The 25,738-nt window shown below is 46.4% G+C and overlaps 1 protein-coding gene across 11 annotated transcripts in view; it reads right to left on the bottom strand.

Moving 5' to 3' along the window:
- TENM4 (teneurin transmembrane protein 4) overlaps nt 1-25,738 on the bottom strand; it is a 1,513,375-nt gene that overhangs the window by 215,989 nt on the left and 1,271,648 nt on the right. For 10 of the 11 annotated variants that reach the window (XM_081197251.1, XM_081197258.1, XM_081197259.1 and 7 more), the window contains 3 exons: nt 13,814-14,066; nt 6,603-6,701; nt 2,999-3,234 (listed from right to left, as the gene is read on the bottom strand). In XM_081197251.1, coding sequence (XP_081053377.1) covers nt 2,999-3,234; nt 6,603-6,701; nt 13,814-14,066 — 588 coding nt within the window. The remainder of the gene's footprint in view (nt 1-2,998; nt 3,235-6,602; nt 6,702-13,813; nt 14,067-25,738) is intronic. The other variant, XM_081197261.1, reaches the window with a different exon arrangement.

Raw genomic sequence — 25,738 nt, 5'->3', positions numbered from 1 at the left:
TCCTATTTTCTACTCACATGTGCAGCTTGCAGCAAGTTATAACACTAATGCTTTACCGTTCGATGGCATGGAAGAAGCGGAGGCAAAATCAACAGGGAGCTCAATTCTGCTGCATGGGAACAAGTGCTTTTACCTAGGCTTAAAGAGTCCTAGGAACATAATTATAGCAGCACAACCATCCCCATCTATTGGGTTGTGGGTTTCTTGTTGTTATTTTTGTAAGGTTTCAGGGCTTTTTTTCTCCCTAATGGAAACAAATACAAAACTGGGACTGACATGTTAATCTGGTGTCTCAGCGAAGGAGAAAAGAGAGACATAAACCATAAGTATTTGTTTTCTGAATTGCAGAAGCATCATCAGGAAGAGAGCAGCAGGCAGGTAGAAAATACAGGAAAAGAAATGGGGGTGAGAATTCCAGGCGCAAAGAGGTCTGTGTGTTTTCACTGAGACCGACACATTACAAGCTGAATTCTTCAGGGACTCGCTTAGGCACAACCACATTCCAGAGACAACCTCCCTGCTCCATTACGCAATAATTCTGAGAGATGATTTAATTATTACATAACAGAGTTTGGAGACTGTTGTGCCCAAGAGCACCCCAAAAAAGAATTGAACCAGAAATGGGCTGGGTAAAGACACAGTTGAAAGCCTTTAGCCTAATCCCGCAAGATCACTGTCCCCACACATCAAAGTCTTCAATCCTTCCTTGCCTTAAAAGTATTGGAAAAGCTGGAAAATTGAGAAAGGCCACTTTCCATGTTTGCCAGCTATTGTGCGAAGATAAAAAACATTCCAGATTTTTTATCTGGAATGTTTTGCCCCCAATTATGCAGACTTCATAGATGGGTAAACCTGCAGACTGCTCTTCCAACCACCACCACCCCATTTGCAGCTCCATTCACCTAATTTATTGGGGAAGGGGTGGAAACAAAGAAATCAAGAATGGGTACTAATCTCAAGGTTAAGTGGAGTACTGGGGTGCTCTGGGGGCAAGCTGACTCTTCTACTAACCTGCCCCCTCCCTTCCCACAAGACGTTTCCCTGTCGAAATTCAGAAATCACCAAAAAGGAAGTAACCACATGCCGCCACTCCAAGTGAGCTGTTATCTACTGCTTGCCCTCTAGGTATTTGTAGATGTCTCCATTTCTCTAAGAGCAGAATATGCATTTACCGTATTTTTTGCTCCATGACGCACTTCCTAAAAAGTAAGGGGAAATGTCTGTGTGTCTTATGGAGTGAATGCATGGTCCCTGGAGCCAAATTGCCCAGGGGCAAAAAGCAGATCATGGTTTTTTTTTTTGAAAGACGGAAGTGGGTGTTGAAACAAAGCCGCTGATCGGCAAGCGATTGGGAGCGAGATAAGGGATGCTAGAGATAAAGGAGGCTGCCTGGGAGAGGGAGAGGTAAAGACAGCAAACTTGCAAGGATTGGAGACAGGAAGACTAAAGCAATGAGGAGAGAAATTAGAAGAAAAGGAGCAAAAAACTGCTCCAGCTAAGGAAAAGACACTAAGGCAAACAAGAGGGAAGGGAGCGTTGAAAGGAAGCAGCTGATCAGTAAGGGATTGGGAGGGAGATAAGGGGCGCTAGCGATAAAGGAGGCTGCCTGGGAGGGGGGAGGTAAAAGCCCATGGATCCTCAGGATTTTTGCATTGGGTCACCCCAAATTCACCATCAGATCACATAGCATGTCCATGGCTACAGCCTGCTCCAAACAAATCACGCACCCACTGTTGCATGGGGCCGCAATAGCACAAAAACATGGTTACAAAGCACGGATCCACATGGATCTTTAGGATTTTTGCATTGGGTCACCCCAAATTCACCATCAGATCACATGTCTGTGGCCACAGCATGAACCACAAAAATCATACATCCACTGTTTCGTTCAGAATAATTTTTTTTCTTGTTTTCCTCCTCTAAAAACTAGGTGCGTCTTATGGTCGGGTGCGTCTTATGGAGCAAAAAATACGGTGCCTGTAGCATATGGCACAACAGACTGTTTAAAGCAAGGTTTCCCAAACTTGGGTCTCCAGCTGTTTTTGGACTACGACTCTCTCATCATCCCTGGCTAGCAGGACCACTAGTCAGTGATGATGGGAATTGTAGTCCAAAAACAGCTGGAGACCCAAATATGGGAAACCCTGGTTTAAAACATAAGCAACTTTGTGGAGCTATGCTCCTGATGTTCTAGACATCTACTGGAAGAGTTCCTATATGTATTTGGGTCTTTTACTTATTGATCAGCTGCATAGCTGTCAACTTACAGATTTGAAAATAAGGGACCAACAGCCTCGAAAATAAGGGATCAGCAGCCAAAATAAGGGATTTTCTGGGCACAGGTATGTTCAGCTTCTGAGCCCCTCCAAGCCAAAGCCAGAAAGCCCAGCCAGCAGCCAAACCGAAGCCTCAAGCGGTGGTTCCCACAGCGCAGCAACCCGGCAAAGGGGATGCAGCAAGGAAAACCACCGTCACCTCTCCGCTGGGAAGCGCTGAGCAAAGGCGAGTCCCCAGGCAATGCGGCCGATTTGATCGGCACAAGGCATACAAGCTCCACCCCCCAGTCATTCTTAGACTCCTTATTGGGTGAGCAATGCAGCCAAGCAACACATTGGAGCCTCCCTCCTCCCTGGCCGGCAGGGAGGGAGGGAGAGGAGCTGCTTCCTTTGAAACCCGGGAAATTTAAGGGACATCATCAATAAGGGACAGCAGCAGGACACGGCGCTGGGATAAGGGAGTTTCCTGCCAAATAAGGGACGGTTGACAGCTGTGATCAGCTGTTTGGAGAGGTTGGGAGTAGATCTGTCCAGCAAATTCCTTCATCTTCCCCCCCACCAGTGGAGAAATCAAACTCGTTACAGGCAGCACACAGTAGGCAAGGCAGAGGTTCTCTCTGGACAACTCGGCCAAAGGAGCAGAACCGCCCAACGAAAACAGCAACAACAACACTGAGGGTCGAAGGAGAAAGAAAGTCCCCAGAAAGGAAGGGAAAGCTTACCGATAAAATAAGCCAGCAGTATCACCAGTGTGACCGAGATGATGATCGCACTCAAGGCAGCACATTTCCACGTACAGTATTTATAGGGTTTCTTCAGGTTAAAGGCCGGCCTAGAAAATGTACTTCTGGGAAGAGGTCGAGGGGGAGGTGAGTACACAGTGCTGGACGTCAAGGGGTATCCCGGAGACGTTGTACAAAAGAGGGGAGAGGTGCCTCCCGGCTTGAACAGGAAGTGCCTGCGGGGAGAGAAAGAGAGGGGTTGCAAGTGATTGAGGCGCAAGGAGGATTTTAAACTTAGCAGCACTTGGCTAAACACACACACACATATAAAAACAGTGCCATGCATCGAGGACAAAGGCTTTGTAAAAACAGGAATGAAGAAGAAAGAAAGAAAGAAAGAAAGAAAGAAAGAAAGAAAGAAAGAAAGAAAGAAATGAAATGCATCCACTGAAATTAAAAAAGTAAGCCCATTAAAGAACATTGAAGCTACTCATTCATGTCTCCATCAGAAAGCCAAATTACACTGGTTGTATACAGCGGTGACAGGTGTCCAATGAGCCGAACTCAGGGAGACCAAGAGAAGTGGATCTAAGAGTTAATTACACACAGATCCAGGTCCAGTGAGGTCCAGTGCTGAGGGCCTTCTGGAAGTTCCTTCACTGCGAGAAGGGAAGTTACAGGGAACCAGGCAGAGGGCCTTCTCGGTGGTGGCACCCGCCCTGTGGAACGCCCTCCCATCAGATGTCCAAGAGAACAACAACTACCAGACTTTTAGAAGACATCTGAAGGCAGCCCTGTTTAAAGGTAAAGGTAAAGGGACCCCTGACCATTAGGTCCAGTCGTGACCGACTCTGGGGTTGCAGCGCTCATCTCGCTTTATTGGCTGTACAGCTTCCGGGTCATGTGGCCAGCATGACTAAGCTGCTTCTGGCGAACCAGAGCAGTGCACAGAAATGCCATTTACCTTCCGCCAGAGCGGTACCTATTTATCTACTTGCACTTTGATGTGCTTTCGAAATGCTAGGTTGGCAGGAGCAGGGACCGAGCAACAGGAGCTCACTCCATTGCCTGGATTCGAACCGCCGACCTACTGATCGGCAAGTCCTAGGCTCTGTGGTTTAACCCAGAGCGCCACCCACATCCCTGCAGCCCTGTTTAGGGAAGCTTATAATGTTTAATAGGTTATTGTATTTTAATATTCTGTTGGAAGCTGCCCAGAGTGGCTGGGGAAACCCAGCCAGATGGGCAGGGTATAAATAATAAATTATTATTATTATTATTATTATTATTATTATTATTATTATTATCCATTCTCCTGACTGGTTGTAAATAAGAAGGAAGGCAAGTGGCAGAGGGAGGATGCCAGGTTGAGGCTGGTGGGGATGTTGACCCACTTTCCCAAATAGACCAGTCTTCGCTAGTTGTGTGAGAGAGTGTCCCGAAATGTCATCTACTACACTGCGCAGAGTGAAGGATGATGCATTGTTATGTTTGCGCCACTGCCATTTTGTGACAAGTGTTGAGATTTTGGTCAGCGGTAGTCTTTTGGCGCCCATGTGGCGGATCTTCACATCTTGTACTCTCTCCGTAAAGAAAAGGGCACCCCCCCCAAGGCGGAGCTGGCACGCATTGGGAGATGTTCTCTCATCAAAACGGAAGGAAGCAGCAGCAATAATGGCAGGATGTGAAGGTCTAAGGGTACAACTCCACATTGCAAGAAGCAAAGAGGGATTCCCAGCCTAGTGTTACCCTCCGAGTGGAGATGAGAGAGGGGCATGTTTGCAGGAGAGAAATCAGTGGACTTACACCACCGAGAGAGCCAGTCAACATGGGTGAGGTTAAGGCTGTCTGATGCCAAGTCTCGTCTGCAAGTGCCTCATCCTGTGCTGCATTCACAAGACTTTCTGATCTCCTTGCTGAACCTCTTCCTAAGGCACCTGAATATTCTAGATCAGCCTTTCTCAACACTGGGTCCCCAGATGTTCTTGAACCACAACTCGTATGAACCAACCAGGATCAGGCAATCATCATCTGAGGTCCTTCTTTGTGTGCCTCCTCCACGAGAGGTCCAGAGGGTGGCAACACAAGAACGGGGCCTTTTCTGCAGTGGCTCCCCATTAGTGGAATGCTCTCCCCAGGGAAGCTCGCCTGGCGCTTTCATTATACACCTTTAGGTGAAAATTTTCCTTTATAACCAGGCCTTGGGCTGATTAAACAATCTATGCCCTTTTAACTGTGTTTGTGGGAGGGGAGTTATTCGTTTGTTGGTTTTTGTGTTATGCATGTTGTTGCCCTTGTTTTTATTATGTATTTTGTGTTCTCATTTGGTGCGCCGCCCTGTGGTCTTCGGGTGAAGGGTGGTATTCAAATTCAATCCATCATCATCAACAACAATTCCCATCATCCTTGACCACTGGTCATGCTGGCTAGGAAAGATGGGAGTTGTAGTCCAACAACACCTAGAGACCCAAGGTTGAGAAAACCTGCTCTAAGATGGATCACTGGTATGTGGTCCAAAATGACAAGCTTTATTTACATCATTGACATTCTCCTGTTCTTCTGTGAAGGCCCAGATGGCAAACATAAGGTTTTCATAGGCAGCTCACCTATCTACGTACTGACCAGCCCTAGACTTGCTTCTGGGGGAGTTCCCTCCAGGACCACAGCCCTGAGACCAGGTACAGAATAAGCAGCTGGGAGTTAAAACTATCCTGATCGATTGCACTGATCAGTATTTTTCTTTTTTAAAAAAGAACAGGCTGCATTCCGCTTGCAGAATGACTTGTGCTCAGGAAATGGAACTTACAGGCTTTCTCCCTACATATCCACCCTCCAAATATTCTCTGGGTCCACCCATCCCACCCCCAAACAAATTTGGAAGGGGGTGCAGGGGTGTGCAAGAAGAGGAGACGGAGCAAAATTTGTTTGCATGAGTGGAAGTTGTTCCACGAGTGCAAAGACTTTGTTGGATGCGGTCCCACTGGCTCTTCCTGAGACACAACCACCAACCCTTTAGGGAAAGAAAATGTTGCCAGTTCCATGATTCCCTGAAATACATGCCAACTTCTCCAATCAAAATGGTGGACACGTGGAAAAAAAGTGCCGCCAAAGCAAACAACCACTGTTGTTAAATGGACACAAAGACACTCCCCACCCCCTAAAAAGTTCGGACGTGAAACCTGGAAAACATTGGATTAGGACATTTAAACCATCTCAAACGAAGCACGATGCAAAACACAGTGACATGTCTTAGAAGACCTGCTATCCCGCTACAGCTGCCTCTGTGTTAGTGAAATGGCTTTCAAGCTGCCAGGAGGAAGCCAATGAGATGCTATGGATTGGCATATTAACGAGGCTGCCATTAATATGTGCAGGACGATTTGCGTTCCCTACTGTCATGGACCTCATTGTTCTGATTACGACTTTTTTGGGGGGGTGGGAGGAGGTGGGGGGAAGAGAGGAAAATAGGGTGGGGGGGGATAGATTACGTGAGACAAGAAAGTGAGAGGGGAAATAATAATATGACAGATTAATTTGTCATGCAAAGGACGGGGGAATGGTTGCAATATTAAGAGAGCAAAGACCACATGAAGCGTCAACGTACCCATCATTGAAAGCACCGTCATGTCGGGAGGAGGTGAGAATGTCCATCTCAATGAGGTTGTCCTGCAAAGTCTCTAGGAATGTCTGCTTTGCTATGTTTCTACATACATATGGAAACATGAATGAAGCCAAGTGAGACATGCATCTATGAAGTGTGACCTCATAAACCCACAAATGGTTATAAGTGCAGCTGTGCATGGGATTAGAATGATGGGCCACTCATTGATATGTATAGCATGTTACAACATATACATATATAGCATTTGTGAATGTTCACTTCCATATATACACATATCTACTCTATGTATGCGCACACACAAGAATATATACGTGTGTGTATCGCCACGAATATCTTAACGTTTGCTGAATGTTCGCATTCACGTCTCAAGGCCGGCGACCCGACCCGAACTTTGGGAATGTGTGAAAATTCCTTTTGTCGGTGAATGGCAACCATCACACTCGGGTGATAGGAACACTCAGCCGCGTTATCCTCTTTTGAGTTTTCAGACATTCGCAGAATTCATCTGGGATTGCCAACGGTCACAGGTAAATGACGACATCCATCAGATTTCAGGCATCCAATGCAATCGGTAGCTATATCTACACACACACATATACACACAGATCTGTGAGCACAAAACATTGTTTGGTGCCTATGTTCACATTTCATGGCTTTGCTGCCAACGCAGCTGTCCAAACCCATCGCGCATGAATCTATCTAATCCACTGGACGTCTTAATTTCGCGCAGCAAGCGTCCCTAGTAATGAGTCTGGCTCTGTGGGTGCTCCGGCAAGAAGACAGACTACGCCAGTCAGTCAATAATCTTTCTAGAGAAACCCTATTCTTGCCGATCTGCAGATAAGAATTCAATCAGACTGAATCTCATTCTCTTTCTTCTTTTGGGTTACATTTCACGTTGCCACTGCAAGGAGAATTGTTAACGCCTAAGACAAGTGCCCCCCCCCCCAAAATATCCTTACCTTGAATTGCTGGAACGCATAGTTCAAGAAACATTCAAGAGTTACAATTCTGTGTCTGGTTTTTTCACTCTGAATGTATACAGCCTGAGACACATCAGTACCAATTCATTTTATCCAGGAAAACAGGCAGACAACATAATTATGCCCTGTACACATCCCCTGAATAAGCACCCTTGAACTCACGTCAACCTCTGGTTTGCTTAAAATTCAAAAGCTGATTCAGACACTGGAGCCAATTGAAAACAAGACAACAAAGGTCACTCCCGGCGAGGTCAGGAGCTCTTGAGTCAACCCTTATTTCATCCAAGAATAAGCGACCATGTAAACAGGGTGATCATACCTTGATATGCAAATGAGGCTGGAGCGGAGATTCCTGACAGCAGTGGTTTACTATGAATGCCCTAACATTAGAGGATAACCTTCCTATCTTGAAATAAGCTGCCTGAGTGGCTGGGGAAACCCAGCCAGGTGGGCAGGGTATAAATAATAAATTATTTTTGTTATTATATGAAAGTTTCTGTGATGCTACTGGACTTTCAGCCTTGTAGGGTCTTCCTTTCCGGCTTTACCAAAACCTACTGGCTTGGATTCACATCTTAAAAAGCAGAGACATCACCTTGCCAACAAAGGTCCGTCTAGTTAAAGCTATGGTTTTCCCAGTAGTGATGTATGGAAGTGAGAGCTGGACCATAAAGAAGGCTGATCGCCGAAGAATTGATGCTTTTGAATTCTGGTGCTGGAGGAGACTCTTGAGAGTCCCATGGACTGCAAGAAGATCAAACCTCCCCATTCTGAAGGAAATCAGGCCTGAGTGCTCACTGGAAGGACAGATTGTGAAACTGAGGCTCCAATACTTTGGCCACCTCATGAGAAGAGAAGACTCCCTGGAAAATACCCTGATGTTGGGAAAGATGGAGGGCACAAGGAGAAGGGGACGACAGAGGACGAGATGGTTGGACAGTGTTCTTGAAGCTACCAGCATGAGTTTGACCAAGCTGCGGGAGGCAGTGGAGGACAGAAGTGCCTGGTGTGCTCTGGTCCATGGGGTCACGAAGAGTCGGACATGACTAAACGACTAAACAATAAATAAATTCAATAAATAAAATAAATTCCTGGGGCTGATGGAAAGCCCACAGGTGCCCCAGAGTATACTTTCACAGAGTATTGCATTTTCAGGTGTTATGCAATGAGGGTTGGAACCAAACTTGATTTGCTGCCTTGCATATTGTGGTACCCCAGACCCCATCACCCCGGCTACTGGCCATGGGGGCAGAAAATGATGGCATTAGGGAGTCTAGCAACATCTGAAGAGTCTCATTGTTCCCCACTTTTGCTCTATAAAGTGCTCTCGTTTTTTTGGGGGGGGGATCCCACTTTCCCTTGGCAGAGGTGAAGGGCAATGGTTTCTTTCCATTTCCCCCACTCTCGCCAGCCTTTGCTAGGAAGGCAAGTCTTTGTCTGCTTCCTGATCCCGAGAAGAGAAACACAATTCACGTTTATAGCTTTGAGGTGTAGAGGATCGAGCTGCGTGAGCCGAAACGCGGACTCGGAAACCGTTAAAAACCAAGCCCGGCGTATTCTGAAGTTGTATGCCAAGAAGAAGGCAGTAAAAAAAAAATTGTGCTTTTGATGGATGCACCATCAAGAAGGGTAGCAGCGAGGATATAAATATGAATTTATCAGTAGTTAAAAGCCTGTGTGTAAAAATGGGTTTCTACAATGGAACTGTACGTTTCAGCGGGAGATTGCCAATATAACGCTAGGCAGGATGTTGGGTTGTATAATGTTTAATGCAAGCGTCAATAACAGAACAGAAGAAGGAAGGGGCTTAGCGGAGGAGGGAGACAGGAGGCAGCCCTCTGAGCCGAGATGAAGGGGGGAAAAATCAAATAGGAAGGATAGAAGAAAGCTGCAGAGAACGATGGCTTTATTTTTGAAATTCGGACATGTTCCCAAGTCTTTTGGGGGGTGATATTCTTTGTATTCATGCCTTTTAAAAAGCCTTGAGGGAGCAAGCAGCTAGACTTCATAAGGAACAATGCTGAAAATAAGGACCCAACTCAGTTCGCTCTCGTCTTTCACGTACCGTATAAGAAAGGTGTGATGTCATTACTCAGAATGTAGGAAGCACCTGGCTGTTCAAGCCAATGGCCCACCTAGTCCAGAATATTTGTCTCACAGTGGCCAACCTGGGAAGTCCGCAAGCAGGAACCGGGTGCCACAGTAGCACCCTCCCCACTTGCAATTGTCCGCAACTGATAGATAGATCTCTGAACATAGCCATTGCGGCTAGTAGCTAGGATGATGATGATAATAATAATAATAATTTATTATTTATACCCCACCCATCTGGTTGGGTTTCCCCAGCTACTCTGGGCGGCTTCCAACAGAACACTAAAATACAATAACCTATTAAACATTAAAAGCTGAAAAGGCGTAACCTGAAGCGTCCATAACATGAGGTATGACTGTAATCCAGAATGCAACAGCTAGACTGGTGACTGGGAGCGGCCGCCGAGACCACATAACACCGGTCTTGAAAGACCTACATCAGCTCCCAGTACGTTTCCAAGCACAATTCAAAGTGTTGGTGCTGACCTTTAAAGCCCTAAGCGGCCTCGGCCCAGTATACCTGAAGGAGCGTCTCTATCCCCATTGTTCAGCCCAGACACTGAGGTCCAGCTCTGAGGGCCTTCTGGTGGTTCCCTCACTGCGAGAAGCAAAGTTACAGGAAACCAGGCAGAGGGTCTTCTCGGTGGTGGCTCCTGCCCCATGGAACACCCTCCCATCAGATGTCCAAGGAATAAACAACTATCTGACGTTTAGAAGACATCTGAAGGCAGCGCTGTTTAGGGAAGTTTTTTAATGACTGATGTTTTAATGTATTTTTAATCTCCTGTTGGAAGCTGCCTAGAGTGCCCGGGAGACCCAGCCAGATGGGCGGGGTATAAGCAATAAATTATTATTATATATCCCCGTTGTGATAGAGACTGATAATCCAAGAAATGTGACACGCCCGGCAGTAGTTTGGTCAGGCAGCAGTTTCAGAACCACGGACAGTTCAAAGGAGCCAATTTGCTTCAAGGAAAGGCTGGAACTAATTTCCTGCTGAATCGGCCAAAGGTCCCTGGCACCTCCAGTTGAGAAGATCAGGTAGCATAAGAAGGTAAGAGCATTCTGCCTGTGAGGAGCCTGAAAGCAGGACTTGGCAAAAAATGCACTGCCACCTGCTATTCCCAGCAACTAGTATTCAGAGCCGAACTCCAACAATGGAGGCAGAACACAGCCAATGTGGTTAGTAGCCATGTCTAGCCTTGTCCCTCCATGCATTGGTCTAATCCTCTTTTAAAGCCATCCAAGCCGGTGGCCAAGACTGCTTCTTGTGGCAGAGAATTCCACAGTTTACCTATCAGCTTCACGAAGAAGCAATTTCTTTTGTCTGTCTCAAATCTTCCAGCACTCAGCTCCATTTGGTATAGATGGGTTTTTAGTGTTCTAGCATAAAAAGGCCCCAGTCTAAGATCTTGGAAAGCTACTGCTGGTCCGAGCAGACAATACTGGATTAGATGGACAAATAGCCCGATCTGATAGATGGCAGTATTGCAATGCTCAGTGGCAAAATGGTGGTGGGGGTGGGCAGGAAAGAAGTCAGAAACCCTTAAGTCAACACGCCAGGGCCCCCAAATTAGATCCGATGAGATGTGCCCATAGACTCTGGGTACATTTGCAGCAGTTTCTGACAACCTGCGATTGACAACACTTTTAAAAGTGACGGAAGTTTCTCAGGAGCGATAAAGACTCACCTGTAACATGCAATTATCCAAAGACAGAAGGCAAGGAAAGAGATGTGGCGAAGGAACTCGGGGAAGTGGAGGGAGAGACTAATGGGGAAGGATGCTAATTGATTGATGTGGTGCTTTGTAGGGTTCCAGACTTGCCGGAGCAATATTTTAGGCAGCGGAAAATGCATCCGATGACATCTCCCCCATTATGTCTTAACAAGATCAAGTTCTCCTGCGCGGTAGACTACAATTATACTCGCTGCGATCGGCACAGCTAGGAGGCTAAATCTTTTCAATATATTGACTGATTCCAGTTTCTTAAATAGGATATTGATTTATTCCGCTTCGGGGGGACGAAGCTATACAAAAGAACGCACGCACACGTAAGCCCATTTTGAATTTATGTTTCTCATTCCCGTTTTAAATGGGGGAAATAGCCTTACAAGCTACGGTTAATGCCGATGATATTTCCAAACTGTGGAAGACGACTGCGAGGCAATTTCCTCTTTCTCTTCGTCCAAGTGAAAATGCGTCAGGAATAAGCTATGAAGATACTACTACTACTAAAAAAGAAAAAGGAAACGAAAGCTAAACTAAGTCCCCACTGAAAGTAAGGAAGAGCCATAACTCAGTGGCAGACGATGTGCTCTGCATGTAAAAAAGTCCCATGAAAGACCGACATTGCCTCCCAGTACGTTTCTGAGCACAATTCAAAGTGTTGGTGCTGACCTTGAAAGCCCTAAACGGCCTCAGTCCTGTATACCTGAAGGAGCATCTCCACCCCCTTTATTCAGCCTGGACACTGAGGTCCAGCTCCGAGGGCCTTCTGGCGGTTCCCTCACTGCGAGAGGTGAAGTTACAGGGAACCAGGAAGAGGGCCTTCTCGGTGGTGACGCCTGCCTTGTGGAACACCCTCCGACCAGATGTCAAGGAAACAAACATCTATCTGACTTTTAGAAGACACCTGAAAGCAGCCCTGTTTAGGGAAGTTTTTAATGTTTGATGTTTTATCGTGTTTTTAATATTCTGTTGGGAGCTGCCCAGAGTGGATGGGGTATAAATATATTATAATCATCATCATTATTATTATTATCATCACCATTATCATTATTATTATTATTACTACAGTTATACCTCATGTTATGTTTGCTTCATGAATGAGACATTCTTTCAGGTTGCGTCCTGCGGCGACCCAGAAGTACTGGAAAGGGTTACATCCGGGTTTCGCCGCTCGCGCATGCGCAGACATGCAAAATGACGTCATGCACATGCGCAGAAGCAGCAAATCGCAACCCATGGGTGCACAGACGCACCACCATGGGTTGCGTTCTGCTCATGCTGTGTACGGGCCTCCAGAACGGATCCCCTTCGCAACCATAGGTACCACTGTATTATTATACCAGAGAAGCTGGAAAATTGCTGCCAGTCCAAACAAACAATGCTGGACTATTCTATCGACTGATTGATTCCAAACAGTTATACTCTGCTCCAGTGCTATTTTTCTAGAAAAAGAGGTGCTGGAACTCACTACGAATGCTCGATGGCATGAAGTGACCATTGCGTTAGCGAAGCTTCCCAGGACACCTTCCTGCAGAGCAGAGGAGCAACTCAGAGCTCAGTAGAGGAAGCCAAACAAAAATGAAGACAATACGTCACTGGTGAAAAGATGGGAGGGAGCAGGCTAATTGCTCTGCCTTCCCACCCCCTTCTCTCAACAAGAGGGACAGCAGCAGATGGGGAAAATGTTTGCATTCGGCACCCCGGCAAAAACGAATTTCTGCGCTAAGGAAAATGCAAATGTTATGCTCGGAACGCGCCATGGGAAGGAAATCCATTTGCAAATATTGATCTGTTTAGCATAAATTGTATTCATTGCCGCTGATTCACACCTGAGAGAGCCACTGCAGGCCCTGGGCTAAGCGGACCGAGGGGTCCAGCTTAGGGCAACATCGATTCAAAAGTTCGGCTTCAGAAGGGCAGAGAAACAGGCCTCATACTGTCCGGACAGCTGGAGGCGTCGCTATAAAATACCGTATTTTTTGCTCTATAAGACTCACTTTTTCCCTCCTAAAAAGTAAGGGGAAATGTATGTGTGTCTTATGGAGCGAATGCAGGCTGCACAGCTATCCCAGAAGCCAGAACAGCAAGAGGGATCGCTGCTTTCGCTGCGCAGTGATCCCTCTTGTTGTTCTGGCTTCTGAGATTCAGAATATTTTTTTTCTTGTTTTCCTCCTCCAAAAACTTATGGTCTGGTGTGACTTATAGAGCGAAAAATACAGTATATCCATGGCTAGAGATAATGAACATACATGCGCAAAGCCCAAATCCCCATTCATTTCTCTGGCGCATCACCAGGTGCCCTATCACCAGCCTTTTCTCTACATTCATGAGGACTAGATACCTGGCACAAACAGAGCATCTTACACCACTCCAGCCGAACAGGGCTTACCTGGTCTCAAGGGGGATGTTACTGTTAAGCAGCCAGTTGTCCTGAGCGTGCGTGGATTCTTGCGTCCCAGCTTGCTGCTCTCCAGAAAGGGAGTGGTCCGTCGGAGCGGGGCTGGGATTGCTTCGCGGGGTGAAGTTCCCTCGATTGAGAGAGTTGATGGAGGCCGCGTGATGTTGGTTTGGCGTGTGAGCATGGGAAAGTGGAGGAGGCGGGGTTCTGAGCCTGGAGTGGTTCTGAAGACTCGGCGGATGATCTGCAGGGAAAACAAAAACAGCCCACTGGTGAGTTTTGAGAACCATTTACTTTTGGACATCTCTCTCCTACTTTTCTTCCATCGTGGTATCTAATGCGTCAGGCACCTGGTTCTCTGGTGGTCCCCCTACAGGTGAGGCAATACCTTTCCAGCCACTCTTTTTGGTAAAAGTATGCAAGCTCAATTTCTTTTTTTAAAAAATAAAATATTTATTAAGAATTTTTAAACAATAAAACACAGTTCACATACACAACCCAAAACAGAAAAAACACCCTCACAATCAGTCAAAAAACAAAACAAAAAAGGCATACAAAAAAAGACAAAGGACAAAAAATCATAAAAAAGACATAAAAAGTGATTCAGTTTCATGAATAAAGTTTCCATAGCCCTCTTTCCTGACTCCCTCACATATTCCTTTTCTGTGTTCCCATATGCAAATCCTATTCAGCAATACTTCACCTTCTTTCAAAACTTATTTTAGATTGTACGTTTCAACGCAAGCTCAATTTCATATTGTTGCATTTTTAAATAAAACACGTGCATTCCCACTATCATCTTATACCCAGCAGTCACTAGTCTCCCAAGAGGTTTTTGTAGCTCCTTGAGGCAATTTGCCAGTTTAATTTCACAGTATTCGCACCCAAAACAACTTGGGATCTTTAAAAATAAAATAAAATACTGTATTGTCCCGAATATAAGACACACTTTTTTCCCCAAGTTCCGATCGTGAAAAGTTAAAGTGCGGCTTATATTCATGACCTTACACCACTGGCAAAGTGCCCCCCCCCCCCGAGAGCAGCCTGGGAGTGCAGGGCAATTGTGCCCGTCCTGTCCATGGCTCCCAAGCCGCCAAATTTTAAAGGTGTGGCTTATTCGCAGGTGCATCTTATATTCGGGCCAATACGGTATTTAAAGCTTTTTAGTTCAATTTATTAATTGTGCACAGGAATATCACTGTTTGGATTTGTGCACAGGAATATCATCTACTTTGTGCATACAGTCTAAGGAAAGGAGATTGATGGACACAAAAGAGATGCAGAAGTCCCATAAGTCTTTGCACTCTCAAACTCACCCTTAATTTGGGTGGTTGGGGAGGCAAAAAGACAGAAGGGAAGATTGCGCCAATTAAGTTTGGAAAGAAGCAGTCAGGTTTCTTTTAGCTCGACGAAGCTAAAGCACCCTTTGGTTCTACTTGGCAATTTGACGCAGGTATAACAGTTGTATTGTCTGCTATGGCAGTCTATCTGCTTCCACTATGTTATGCTTACAATATTCATAAACAAACCAAGTATGATACAGACCCTGTAAGTCTCTGCTGCTCTGTCTCGTGCAAAGCAAGCTACCTCACTTCTGACATTGCCCCTGGCTCCCAGATATATACTGTCATAATCGTATTTCCTGCAAAGTTCCTCGTTTACTGGCTGACTCTTCCTACTAGCCGCAACCCAAGTTAGACTCTGCTTCTATAAAGCTGCTAGGTAAATTCCTATTTTACATCCTCGTGATGCGGTTGCTATTACTGACAATGACTTTTGAATTAAGGAAGGCGGAAAGTGTCGCTTCTGTTCTCTGTTTACATAGTTTCTCCAATTTCTTCTCTAAATGCAAAGCAACAAATTTCTCCAGCTCCTGCCAGTGTGATTTCCCCCCAGAGGGATTTATAAGGTACATTCCTTTCCAGATCGTCATTTACTATTCCACACATACCCCCTCATCCTGAGCCCTAGAGCCTTTCGACGATATTCATGCACACTTATGTCATATTTCAGCATTGCAAGTGTAATATACCTTGACTGGGATTAAAAAAGGGATTTCTAAAGCTTTTCTCTTTTTCTTGCTCTTTTCAAGTTCTCAAATCGGAGCCCTTAACTAAACAACCTGTGAAATCTGAGTGCCGCAAAGCACCGCAGGAAAGCAACGCTTTCGGAGAATACCTGTACCATGACACACCTTTTAGACTGACAAATTTATTATGGTGTATGTCTCTGTGGACCAAAGTCCAGGAAAGCTCTCCAGCAATAAATGTTCCAGTCTTTCATGTGTCTCAAGACTCCCTCTGTTGTTTCAGTTGCGAGACGCTAACACAGCTACCTCTCTGAAGATTACCACCTATATAAGCTTTGCATTTTTCCAAGACTATTTTGCTGGATCAGATCAAGACTTGTCTAAATTCTGCATCCACAAAGGGCCAGCCAGATGGATATGGGAAGCTCACAGCCAGGGCTTGTAGGTAACGGCTGTTCTACAGGACTTCCCCCAGTGCATCCTATACAATGCCATTGAACATGGAAGTTTCATTTATGCATGTTTTAATTGTTGATGTTTTTAATTCTCAAATCGCTTCTAGATATCACATAGGAAGAAATTCGTAAATGGGGCTAGCTAAATGAAATTGTTAGGGTCTAGTATGAAGACTTTTGAATTATGGTGCTGGAGGAGACTCTTGAGAGTCCCATGGACTGCAAGATGATCAAACCTCTCCATTCTGAAGGAAATCAGCCCTGAGTGCTCACTGGAAGGACAGATCCTGAAGCTGAGGCTCCAAGACTTTGGCCACCTCATGAGAAGAGAAGACTCCCTGGAAAAGACCCTGATGTTGGGAAAGATGGAGGGCACAAGGAGAAGGGGACGACAGAGGACGAGATGGTTGGACAGTGTTCTCGAAGCTACCAGCATGAGTTTGACCAAACTGCGGGAGGCAGTGGAAGACAGGAGTGCCTGGCATGCTCTGGTCCAGGGGGTCATGAAGAGTCGGACACGACTAAATGACTAAACCACAACAAGTATGAAGACTCTCTCTGAACAGAGGTAACAGTGGTTAATTTAGAACTGCAGGAGCTCACCATGACAGTCCCCAAAGAGAGACAAAAAACACAGACGTTGTTTTATAGACAGTGGTAAACAGCATAATGACCACTGTATTAGGTTCTGTGTGACTGCAATCCCATGTGCCTTTTCTTCAGAGGAAACTCGGTGGCACTTACTTTTCAATGCATAGATTCAAGTTGTAAAACACAGTGGTTCCCCACCCCCAAAAGGAAATGCAACATTTAGCTTTTAATGGAAACGTGAATAGGCTTGCAAGGAAGTGCAAACTGCCAGCAAGAAGCAGTAACCCCATCAAAGAAAGGGAAAGACGTACCTAGCCTCTGCCCAATTCTTGCTCTCATCTTCTGACTCCCTCCATGCTAATCTGTCACAAAGAAACTTGAAGCCTAATTATCACCTCATTCACTTGCCAGAGCAAGGAGACTCTTTCAGTTACCAAGCTGCAAGGATAATCTTGTTCCTGTTTTGCTCCACTGTATCCCCCCTGCATTATACCGCTGTCTCTGAACATGAAGTTTTCACTGAGCCATCAAAGCTAACAAATTAAAATTCTTCTTTAAAGTCACCTGAGTGAAGAAGCCCTTGCCAATTCCACAAGTTAATTTAGATTTCACAAAAAGTGCTTTGCAAGAGCCAAATGGCGATTCCTGAAGTCACTATGAGTTAAGTTAGCAGTAATATTAGAAGAAGAGTTTGGATTTGATATCCCGCTTTATCACTACCCGAAGGAGTATCAAAGCGGCTAACAATCTCCTTTCCCTTCCTCCCCCACAACAAACACTCTGTGAGGTGAGTGGGGCTGAGAGACTTCAGAGAAGCGTGACTAGCCCAAGGTCACCCAGCAGCTGCATGTGGAGGAGCGGAGATGCGAACCCAGTTCACCAGATTACAAGTCCACTGCTCTTAAGCACTACACCACACTGGCTCTATATTAGGGAAAACGGTTCTTGAAACAACAGAGGTACTGTTGCTGGTTAAGATTGCAACGACAGCCTCCTTTGCACAAACACAGCGGAGCTGGCCTTACTACTTCACCTTCATTGAAGCAACTTGGTCCTCTCCTCTGTCTGAGCATGTGGGTTGGAGGAGATCGAGATGCTTTAAAAATGCAAATCAGTGATATTACCTCAAACCCCTCCTGAGGAGGTAACTGAATAACTGATTAAAGAGCATAATTCTCTCTCGCACACACACGCTTATCTTTTCCAATCCTGAGCAATGATTATAGCATAATGAAATACACATTTCTGCAGTAAGAAAATAACATTTGTGCTGCATTAGCTCTCCCGATGTTCCCCTCCGAAACGGCACTCTTCAGAGTTATATAGGAAATCAGATTAACAACCTACTTATGCCTCCATTAAAGTAATGAATCAACACGGGGAGGTTACTTTTTTATGTCAGCCAACTACTTCCCGTCCCTTATTTTTACAACTACAAATAATTACACAGAGCAGCTAGCACAACCTTTAGGGGCTTTTTCTGGAGAGGCTGAGTCTCCTGCGTATTTTCGACGGAGATTTCAAATCCGGGAAATATCACAGTTGCGGTGCATGGGGGAACGAAAATAGCACACCCAAGTTTTCCCTCGCCTCCCCCTCCATGATATATACTACACATACTCCCTGTGAGACATGCGGCCAGGAAAACAATAATTTATTTATTTGTATTCACAAGACGCCTGATAAAATACATTCTCGAGGTGTTGAATTAAAACTTGAATTAAAACTTGAATTCTCGAGGTGTTGAATTAAAACCTGAAAGTCAGTAGAAAAATAGCTCAACTGTGGAACTGTAAAGGTCATTACAAAGTTTCCTGTAAGTGAGAATTTGGCTGCTTCCAAGAGACCTGTTTGCGGGGCATCCATCCTGAATCGTCGGCAGAGAGATTAGACGACATTCGCCCTTTAAAGAGCACTCATTATGCCCTGTTTGTGGGGAGGTTAGCTGATCTTTCCTTATCACTTTCCTTATCGCGAAAAGTCCTTTCGGGGAAGTGGTTTTCGTGCACAACCACGTATAATGGTGCAACCCAAATTTGCCAGTACAGTTGTACTTTGGAAGTCGAACTGAGTCCATTCGACTTCCAAAATGTTTGGAAACCAAAACACGGCTTCTGATTGGCTGCAGGAAGCTCCTGCAGCCAATCGGAAGCCGCGGAAGCCCCACAGGACGTTCAGCTTGCAAAGAACGTCTGAAAACTGGAAAACTCACTTCCGGGTTTGCTGCATTCGGGAGTCAAAACATCTGAGTACCAAGGCATTTGGGATCGAAGGTATGACTGTACATAATTTGAATCTCGAAAATAGGGACACTCTAGAACAGAGCTTTCCAAATTGTGTGTCATGACACAGTGTGTCGGCTGCATTGTGTAGGTGTGTCACAGAAACACTCCCCACGCTCCTCCCGGGGCTGGAAAGGAGTTAGTTTAGCCTCTGGTTTGCTTCTAAAACTGAATTAAGGTAAAGGTACCCCTGACCGTTAGGTCCCGTCGCGGACGACTCTGGGGTTGCGGCGCTCATCTCACTTTTTTGGCCGAGGGAGCCAGCATACAGCTTCCGGGTCATGTGGCCAGCATGACTAAGCCACTTCTGGCGAACCAGAGCAGTGCATGGAAACGCTGTTTACCTTCCTGCCGGAGCGGTACCTATTGATCTACTTGCACTTTGACGTGCTTTCAAACCACTAGGTGGGCAGGAGCTGAGACTGAACAACAGGAGCTCACCCCGTCCCAGGGATTCGAACCGCCAACCTTCTGATCGGCAAGCCCTAGGCTCTGCGGTTTAACCCACAGCGCCACCCGCGTCCCAATTACCGTGTCGCAAAACGATGCATGTCTAAAAAATGTGTCGCCAACATGAAAAGTTTGGAAAGCTCTGTGGTAGAAAGTGCCTTTCCCCCCAAGAATGGGCTAGATGGCCAACACTTTGGGTCAGTTGTTGGAGACAGAAAAGGAAACAGCTGCATTGGCCACTGTAGAAACAAACAACTTGTTGCACAGTGTTGAAGCATTCCTCACTTGCCCCAGCCCCACTCTGACCCCGCAACTTCTGTGCTTTGCTTTCGGATCGGATTCTGCACAGGAACAGCTGGAGGCGAAGTCAGGAGAGGGCGGGCATTCTAACCTAGAGTTTTGGGGTGGCATTAGCCGTCTTTTTGTTTCTCTGTTCATCATTCGCCATCAATTCTTTTTACCCTTTAGAGAGAGAGAAGGAAAGAAAAGGCAAGGGGAAACTTTTCAGCCCATACAATTTGGAACAAAGCCATTTTTGTTCAAAGCTCTCCAAACGGCAACATAAACTAGGGACAATTTCTGTCCGGCGGCTGCAGCTTTGACACCCAGCCTGTCAAAATAATTTATAGCTTGCTCTCTCCTGCCCCAGCCACTGCTTCTTCACAAAGACCCACTGATTTCCCCCCCCCCCACGCCCCTCCCAGGCTGGGAAACCATGGGTGCACTTAAGTGTAAAATTTCTTTGCACAGGTGGAAAGCCTTCTCTGCTTTGGCTACCCATGTTTTGGAAGCAGAAGTTGCTGTGACCTTTTAGCTTCTTGAAGGCATTCCCTGAATCGTGGCCAGCAAGTGTGTGTGTGGGAGATGCACACCCAGAGCAGCACATCGAGGCCACTAAAACAGAGACAGACACACAGTCCTTGCTTTTCGGCCTTACAGTCTAAAAAGACATGACAGAAAAGGAAAAAGGGTGTGGGAGGGAGAAGGGGGGGATCAAACTCGTGTGTAAGTTCTTAGTTATCTAAAAGATAAAGGACCCCTTTTTGAATTATGGTGCTGGAGGAGACTCTTGAGAGTCCCATGGACTGCAAGAAGATCAAACCTATCCATTCTGATCTGAAGGAAATCAGCCCTGAGGGCTCACTGGAAGGACAGATCCTGAAGCTGAGGCTCCAATACTGAGGCCACCTCATGAGAAGAGAAGACTCCCTGGAAAAGACCCTGATGTTGGGAAAGATGGAGGGCACAAGGAGAAGGGGACGACGGAGGATGAGATGGTTGTACAGTGTTCTCAAAGCTACCAGCATGAGTTTGACCAAACTGCGGGAGGCAGTGGAAGACAGGAGTGCCTGGCGTGCTCTGGTCCATGGGGTCACAAAGAGGCGGACACGACTAAACGACTAAACAACAACAACAAAGGACCCCTGGATGGTTAAGTCCAGTCAAAGGTGACTATGGGTTTGCAGTGCTCATCTCGCTTTCAGGCCGAGGGAGCCGGCATTTGTCCACAGGCAGCTTTCTGGGTTATGTGGCCAGCAGGACTAAACCGCTTCTGGTGCACAGAGGACCGTGATGAGTGTCAGAGGGCACGGAAACACTGTTTGTCTTCCCGCCACAGCGGTACCTATTTGTCTACTTGCACTGGTGAGCTTTCGAACTGCTAGGTTGGCAGGAGCTGGGACAGAGCAACAGCAGCTCACCCCTTCATGGGGATTCAAACCACCGACGTTCTGATCAGAGGCGTAGGGAGGTCAGGTGGTACTCGGTGTGGGAAATTTCTTGTCACCCCCCCATGTTGATTTTTTATAGGAAGGCCCCAGTCCTGCAAAGTCCTACTAGACACAGGGCCTGGCTCCTGCATGAACTCCTGACAACTGGGCACAGTATTCCGGGTGTAGTCAGACCAAGGCAGAATAGAGCGGGACTATGACTTCCCTCGATTGGGAGACTAGACTTCTGCTGATGCAGCCTAGAATAACATTAGCTTTTTTTTTTAAATTAAAAATTGAAATTTCTAACCATTTTAGGCTGGGGTCTCTCCTGCACCTGAGACACCAGACATTTGACCTAGGACTTTCATCATGCAAGAGAGATACTCTGCCAGGCACCAGGCAGTGTTGAGATTCCTGCATTGAAGAGGGTCAGACTAGATGAGCCTTTAGGGTCCCTTCCAACTTTACAGTTCTATGATTCTAAGATTTTATGACCCCACTAGAACCCTCGGCAGCAGGAAAGCCCTGTATCCCTATGAATATCAAAGAAAGGGCATGAAATATTTTTTTTTAAAGCCCAGATAAATATGTAAGCATCTTCCTACCTTGCCAACCCTCAGAAAAACTGGTGATGTTCCTTTACTACCTGCTCCTGGTACCAAACGGTACCACACAAAGGGAGGGAAATGACAAGAAATTGGTATAATTCCAGAGCAGAGCATAAAGATATATTATCTGTAACTCAAGGTGCACATTTCCATTTCTCCCTCTCTCTTTCTAGAGAGAGCGAAAACTGCGTTCTGAAGCGGTCTCCTTCATAAAAGCCTATAAATTAAACAATAGAGCGAATAACTGACTGGAAGGTTTTATTGGCCCTAATGTAATACACGCAATTCAGCCGGCTTTTGGGGGGTGGGGGCGGAGAGAGAGACGGGCTCAAAATTTCATTTCGAAAGGAAAAGGGTACAACAACATAATAAAAATGAATTAAATTAATAAGGATTGGAATCCGGCACACCTTGGGAAGCCTGCGTTTCAAGGCGAGGGCGGAATTGTTGCTGACAGAACCCAAATTAGTTTTACGCCGGCTTTAACCCACAGAGGTCCTAAATAACTTCAGACGTCAGGCACAACACCAGGCTGGCTTGGCCTGAGAACGCCATTGGATGAAGCTCTGGTGAAGGGGGGAGGGAAGCACAAGCGGCCCCATGCTTTGACGCATGCGCGGCTCCACTACGGTGGAAGCAGAACTTTTGACTTCACCCTCTCTCAGGATTACGGGAGGATTAGAGCTCAGAGGTGGAGTGTAGAGGTTCAGTCCTTGACATTTCCAGGTAGGGCTCAGAGAGGTGGCCCTCAGCTCTTCCCGAAACCATGGAGCAGGCATAGGCAAACTTTGGCCCTTCAGATGTTTCGGAACTACAATTCCCACCATCCCTAGCTAACAGGACCAGTGGTCAGGGATGACAATAGAATAGAATAGAATAGAATAGAATAGAATAGAATAGAAGTACTGTTTTGGGGGGGCAGGGGTGGGGTGGGGGTGGGGTCCTGAATGGGGTAACTGTGCCTGTGAAGGACCGGGTGCGCAGCCTGGGAGTCATTTTGGACTTACAGCTGTCCATGGAGGTGGTCAATTCTGTGTCCAGGGCAGCTGTCTACCAGCTCCATCTGGTACACAGGATGAGGCCCTCCCTGCCCGCAGACTGTCTCGCCAGAGTGGTGCATGCTCTGGTTATCTCCCGCTTGGACTACTGCAATGTGCTCTATGTGGGTGACCCAGAAACTGCAATTAATCCAGAATGCGGCAGCTAGACTGGTGACTGGGAGTGGCCGCCAGGACCACATAACACCAGTCCTGAGAGATCTGCATTGGCTCCCAGTATGTTTCTGAGCACAATTCAAAGTGTTGGTGCTGACCTTTAAAGCCCTAAACGGCCTCGGTCCTGTATACCTGAAGGAGCGTCTCTACACCCGTCATCCAGCCCGGACACTGAGATCCAGTGCCAAGGGCCTTCTGACAGTTCCCTCATTGCGAGAAGCGAGGTTACAGGGAACCAAACAGAGGGCCTTCTTGGTAGTGGCACCCGCCCTGTGGAATGCCCTCCCATCAGATGTGAAGGAAATAAGAAGCTATCCTATTTTTAAAAGACATTTGAAGGCAGCCCTGTTTAGGGAAGTTTTTAATATTTAATGCTGTATTATTTTTAACACTTGATTGGGAGCCGCCCAGAGTGGCTGGGGAAACTCAGCCAGATGGGCAGGGTATAAATAATAAATTATTATTGCTGTTGTTGTTGTTGTTATTAATAATAATAATAATACAATATGCATGTGTGCTTGGGCCCAGGGTCTTTTGCCCCCCCCCCCCTACTGACTTCCTGTTGCTCCTCAGTTTCAAAAAATAAAAATAAAGAAATTGTCCCCAGATTCATTGAAAAAAACCTGGTAACCATAGTTTATTGTATAATCACCCCACCCTTTAAGCAACTGGTTCCAGGAACACAGATGGAGAAGCAAATTCCAGGCATTGCAGCTTAATTGCTCCGCATCTAGTAAAAGGACCATATAGGTATTTCAACTCTTTTGTGGAGTGACATTTTCAGAATAATCTGTTCTATAGCCACAGGAGTACTGACCTTTCAGGAGAAGCAAGAGATGTACTTTTCTATTATCTAGCGACTTTCACCCACAATATCAAGCAGGCAGAGCCAGCCACGGTGAAGACGTTAGACGCAAAAGAGGCATCCATATCTGTTGCCCGTGTGCTCAGAGGTGAGCCCTGCATATTTCAAGAATGGCCCTTCCTTCCTGTGGAGATGGCCACAGCAACAAGGAAGCTCTGAAGCAGGAAGTCTCTGAGAAGCGTCATGAGAGCTTTCCAATCGTCATCTGGAGGCAACAGAACTTGTCCCACTCACCTGTGCACATACCTGCACACACCCCGGCTGTATGTACCTGTGCTTTGGAAAGTAAGAGAACTCCAGGCTCCCAGGAAACCCAGAAGCAGGAAGCCAGCCCCTCTTGGCAAACGTTGCAAGTGTTGTTCAGGGCTAGGTTGCCTCCAAACGTAAAGGATTCCTATAATCTTCCAGACCACAATACCTCAAGGACCGCCTCTTTTCCTATGAACCCACTCGGTCCCTGAGATCATCTTCTGAGGCCCTCCTTTGTGCGCCTTCTCCTCAAGAGGTCCGGAGGGTGGCAACACGAGAACAGGGCCTTCTCTGCAGTGGCTCCCCATTTGTAGAATGTTCTCCCCAGGGAAGTTCACCTGGCGCCTTCATTATACACCGTTAGGTGCCGGGTAAAAACATTCCTTTTAAACCAGCCTTTGGCTGATCTTATTGACATCTAACACCCTTTTAGAATGTGGCTTTTTATGGAGGGGGTTATTGGGTTACTGCTTTTGGTTTGATTTTGTATGTTGTGGTCTTGTTATAAGCTGCCCTGAGATTTCCGGGTACAGGGTAGTGCATAAGTTGAATAAATAATAAAGAATTATAATGACCATTAGGTCCAGTCGTGGCCAACTCTGGGGTTGCAGCGCTCATCTCGCTTTATTGGCTGAGGGAGCCGGCGTACAGCTTCTGGGTCGTGTGGCCAGCATGACTACGCCGCTTCTGGTGAACCAGAGCAGTGCACGAAAATGCTGGTTACCTTCCCACCGGAGCGGTGCCTATTTATCTACTTGCACTTTTGACGTGCTTTCGAACTGCTAGGTTGGCAGGAGCAGGGACCAAGCAACGGGAGCTCACCCCGTCGTGGGGATTCAAGCCACCGACCTTCTGATCAGCAAGTCCTAGGCTCTGTGGTTTAACCCACAGCGCCAACCAATAGCCACTGATAAACCTAGCCTACGCTATCAATATTCTGATCCCTTACCCACTTACATAAAGGAACTTCCAGCTTCTCTTCTCCCCCTGCCAGCCCCCAATCTTCTCCAGAGGGCCCCCCAACCCTCTAGAGCAGGGGTCAGCAAACTTTTTCAGCAGGGGGCCAATCCACTGTCCCTCAGACCTTGTGGGGGGGCCAGACTATATTTTGAAAAAACTAAAAAAATGAACGAATTCCTATGCCCCCCAAATAACCCAGAGATGCATTTTAAATAAAAGAACACATTCTATTCATACAAAAACATGCTGGTTCCTGGGCTGTCCGCGGGCCGGATTTGGAAGGTGATTGGGCTGGATCCGGCCCCTGGGCCTTAGTTTGCCTACCCATGCTCTAAAGCATATCTTGAGGGGGACAGAGGAGGAAGGAGAGGCTCCATGCATGAGTGGATGATGGCCACTCACTATAGTGGATTTCAGCCAGATTACAGAGGCTAACGAAAGGTAAAATTTAAATTCTTATAGCAAAATGCTCCCATGTTCGCTGTTCTGGCTGTACATATC

The sequence above is a fragment of the Podarcis bocagei genome (assembly GCF_964188305.1).
Source record: "Podarcis bocagei genome assembly, chromosome: 6".
Taxonomy (NCBI): domain Eukaryota; kingdom Metazoa; phylum Chordata; class Lepidosauria; order Squamata; family Lacertidae; genus Podarcis; species Podarcis bocagei.
Note: the sequence above shows the minus strand (reverse complement) of the source record. Positions and strands in the feature narration are given on the sequence as shown.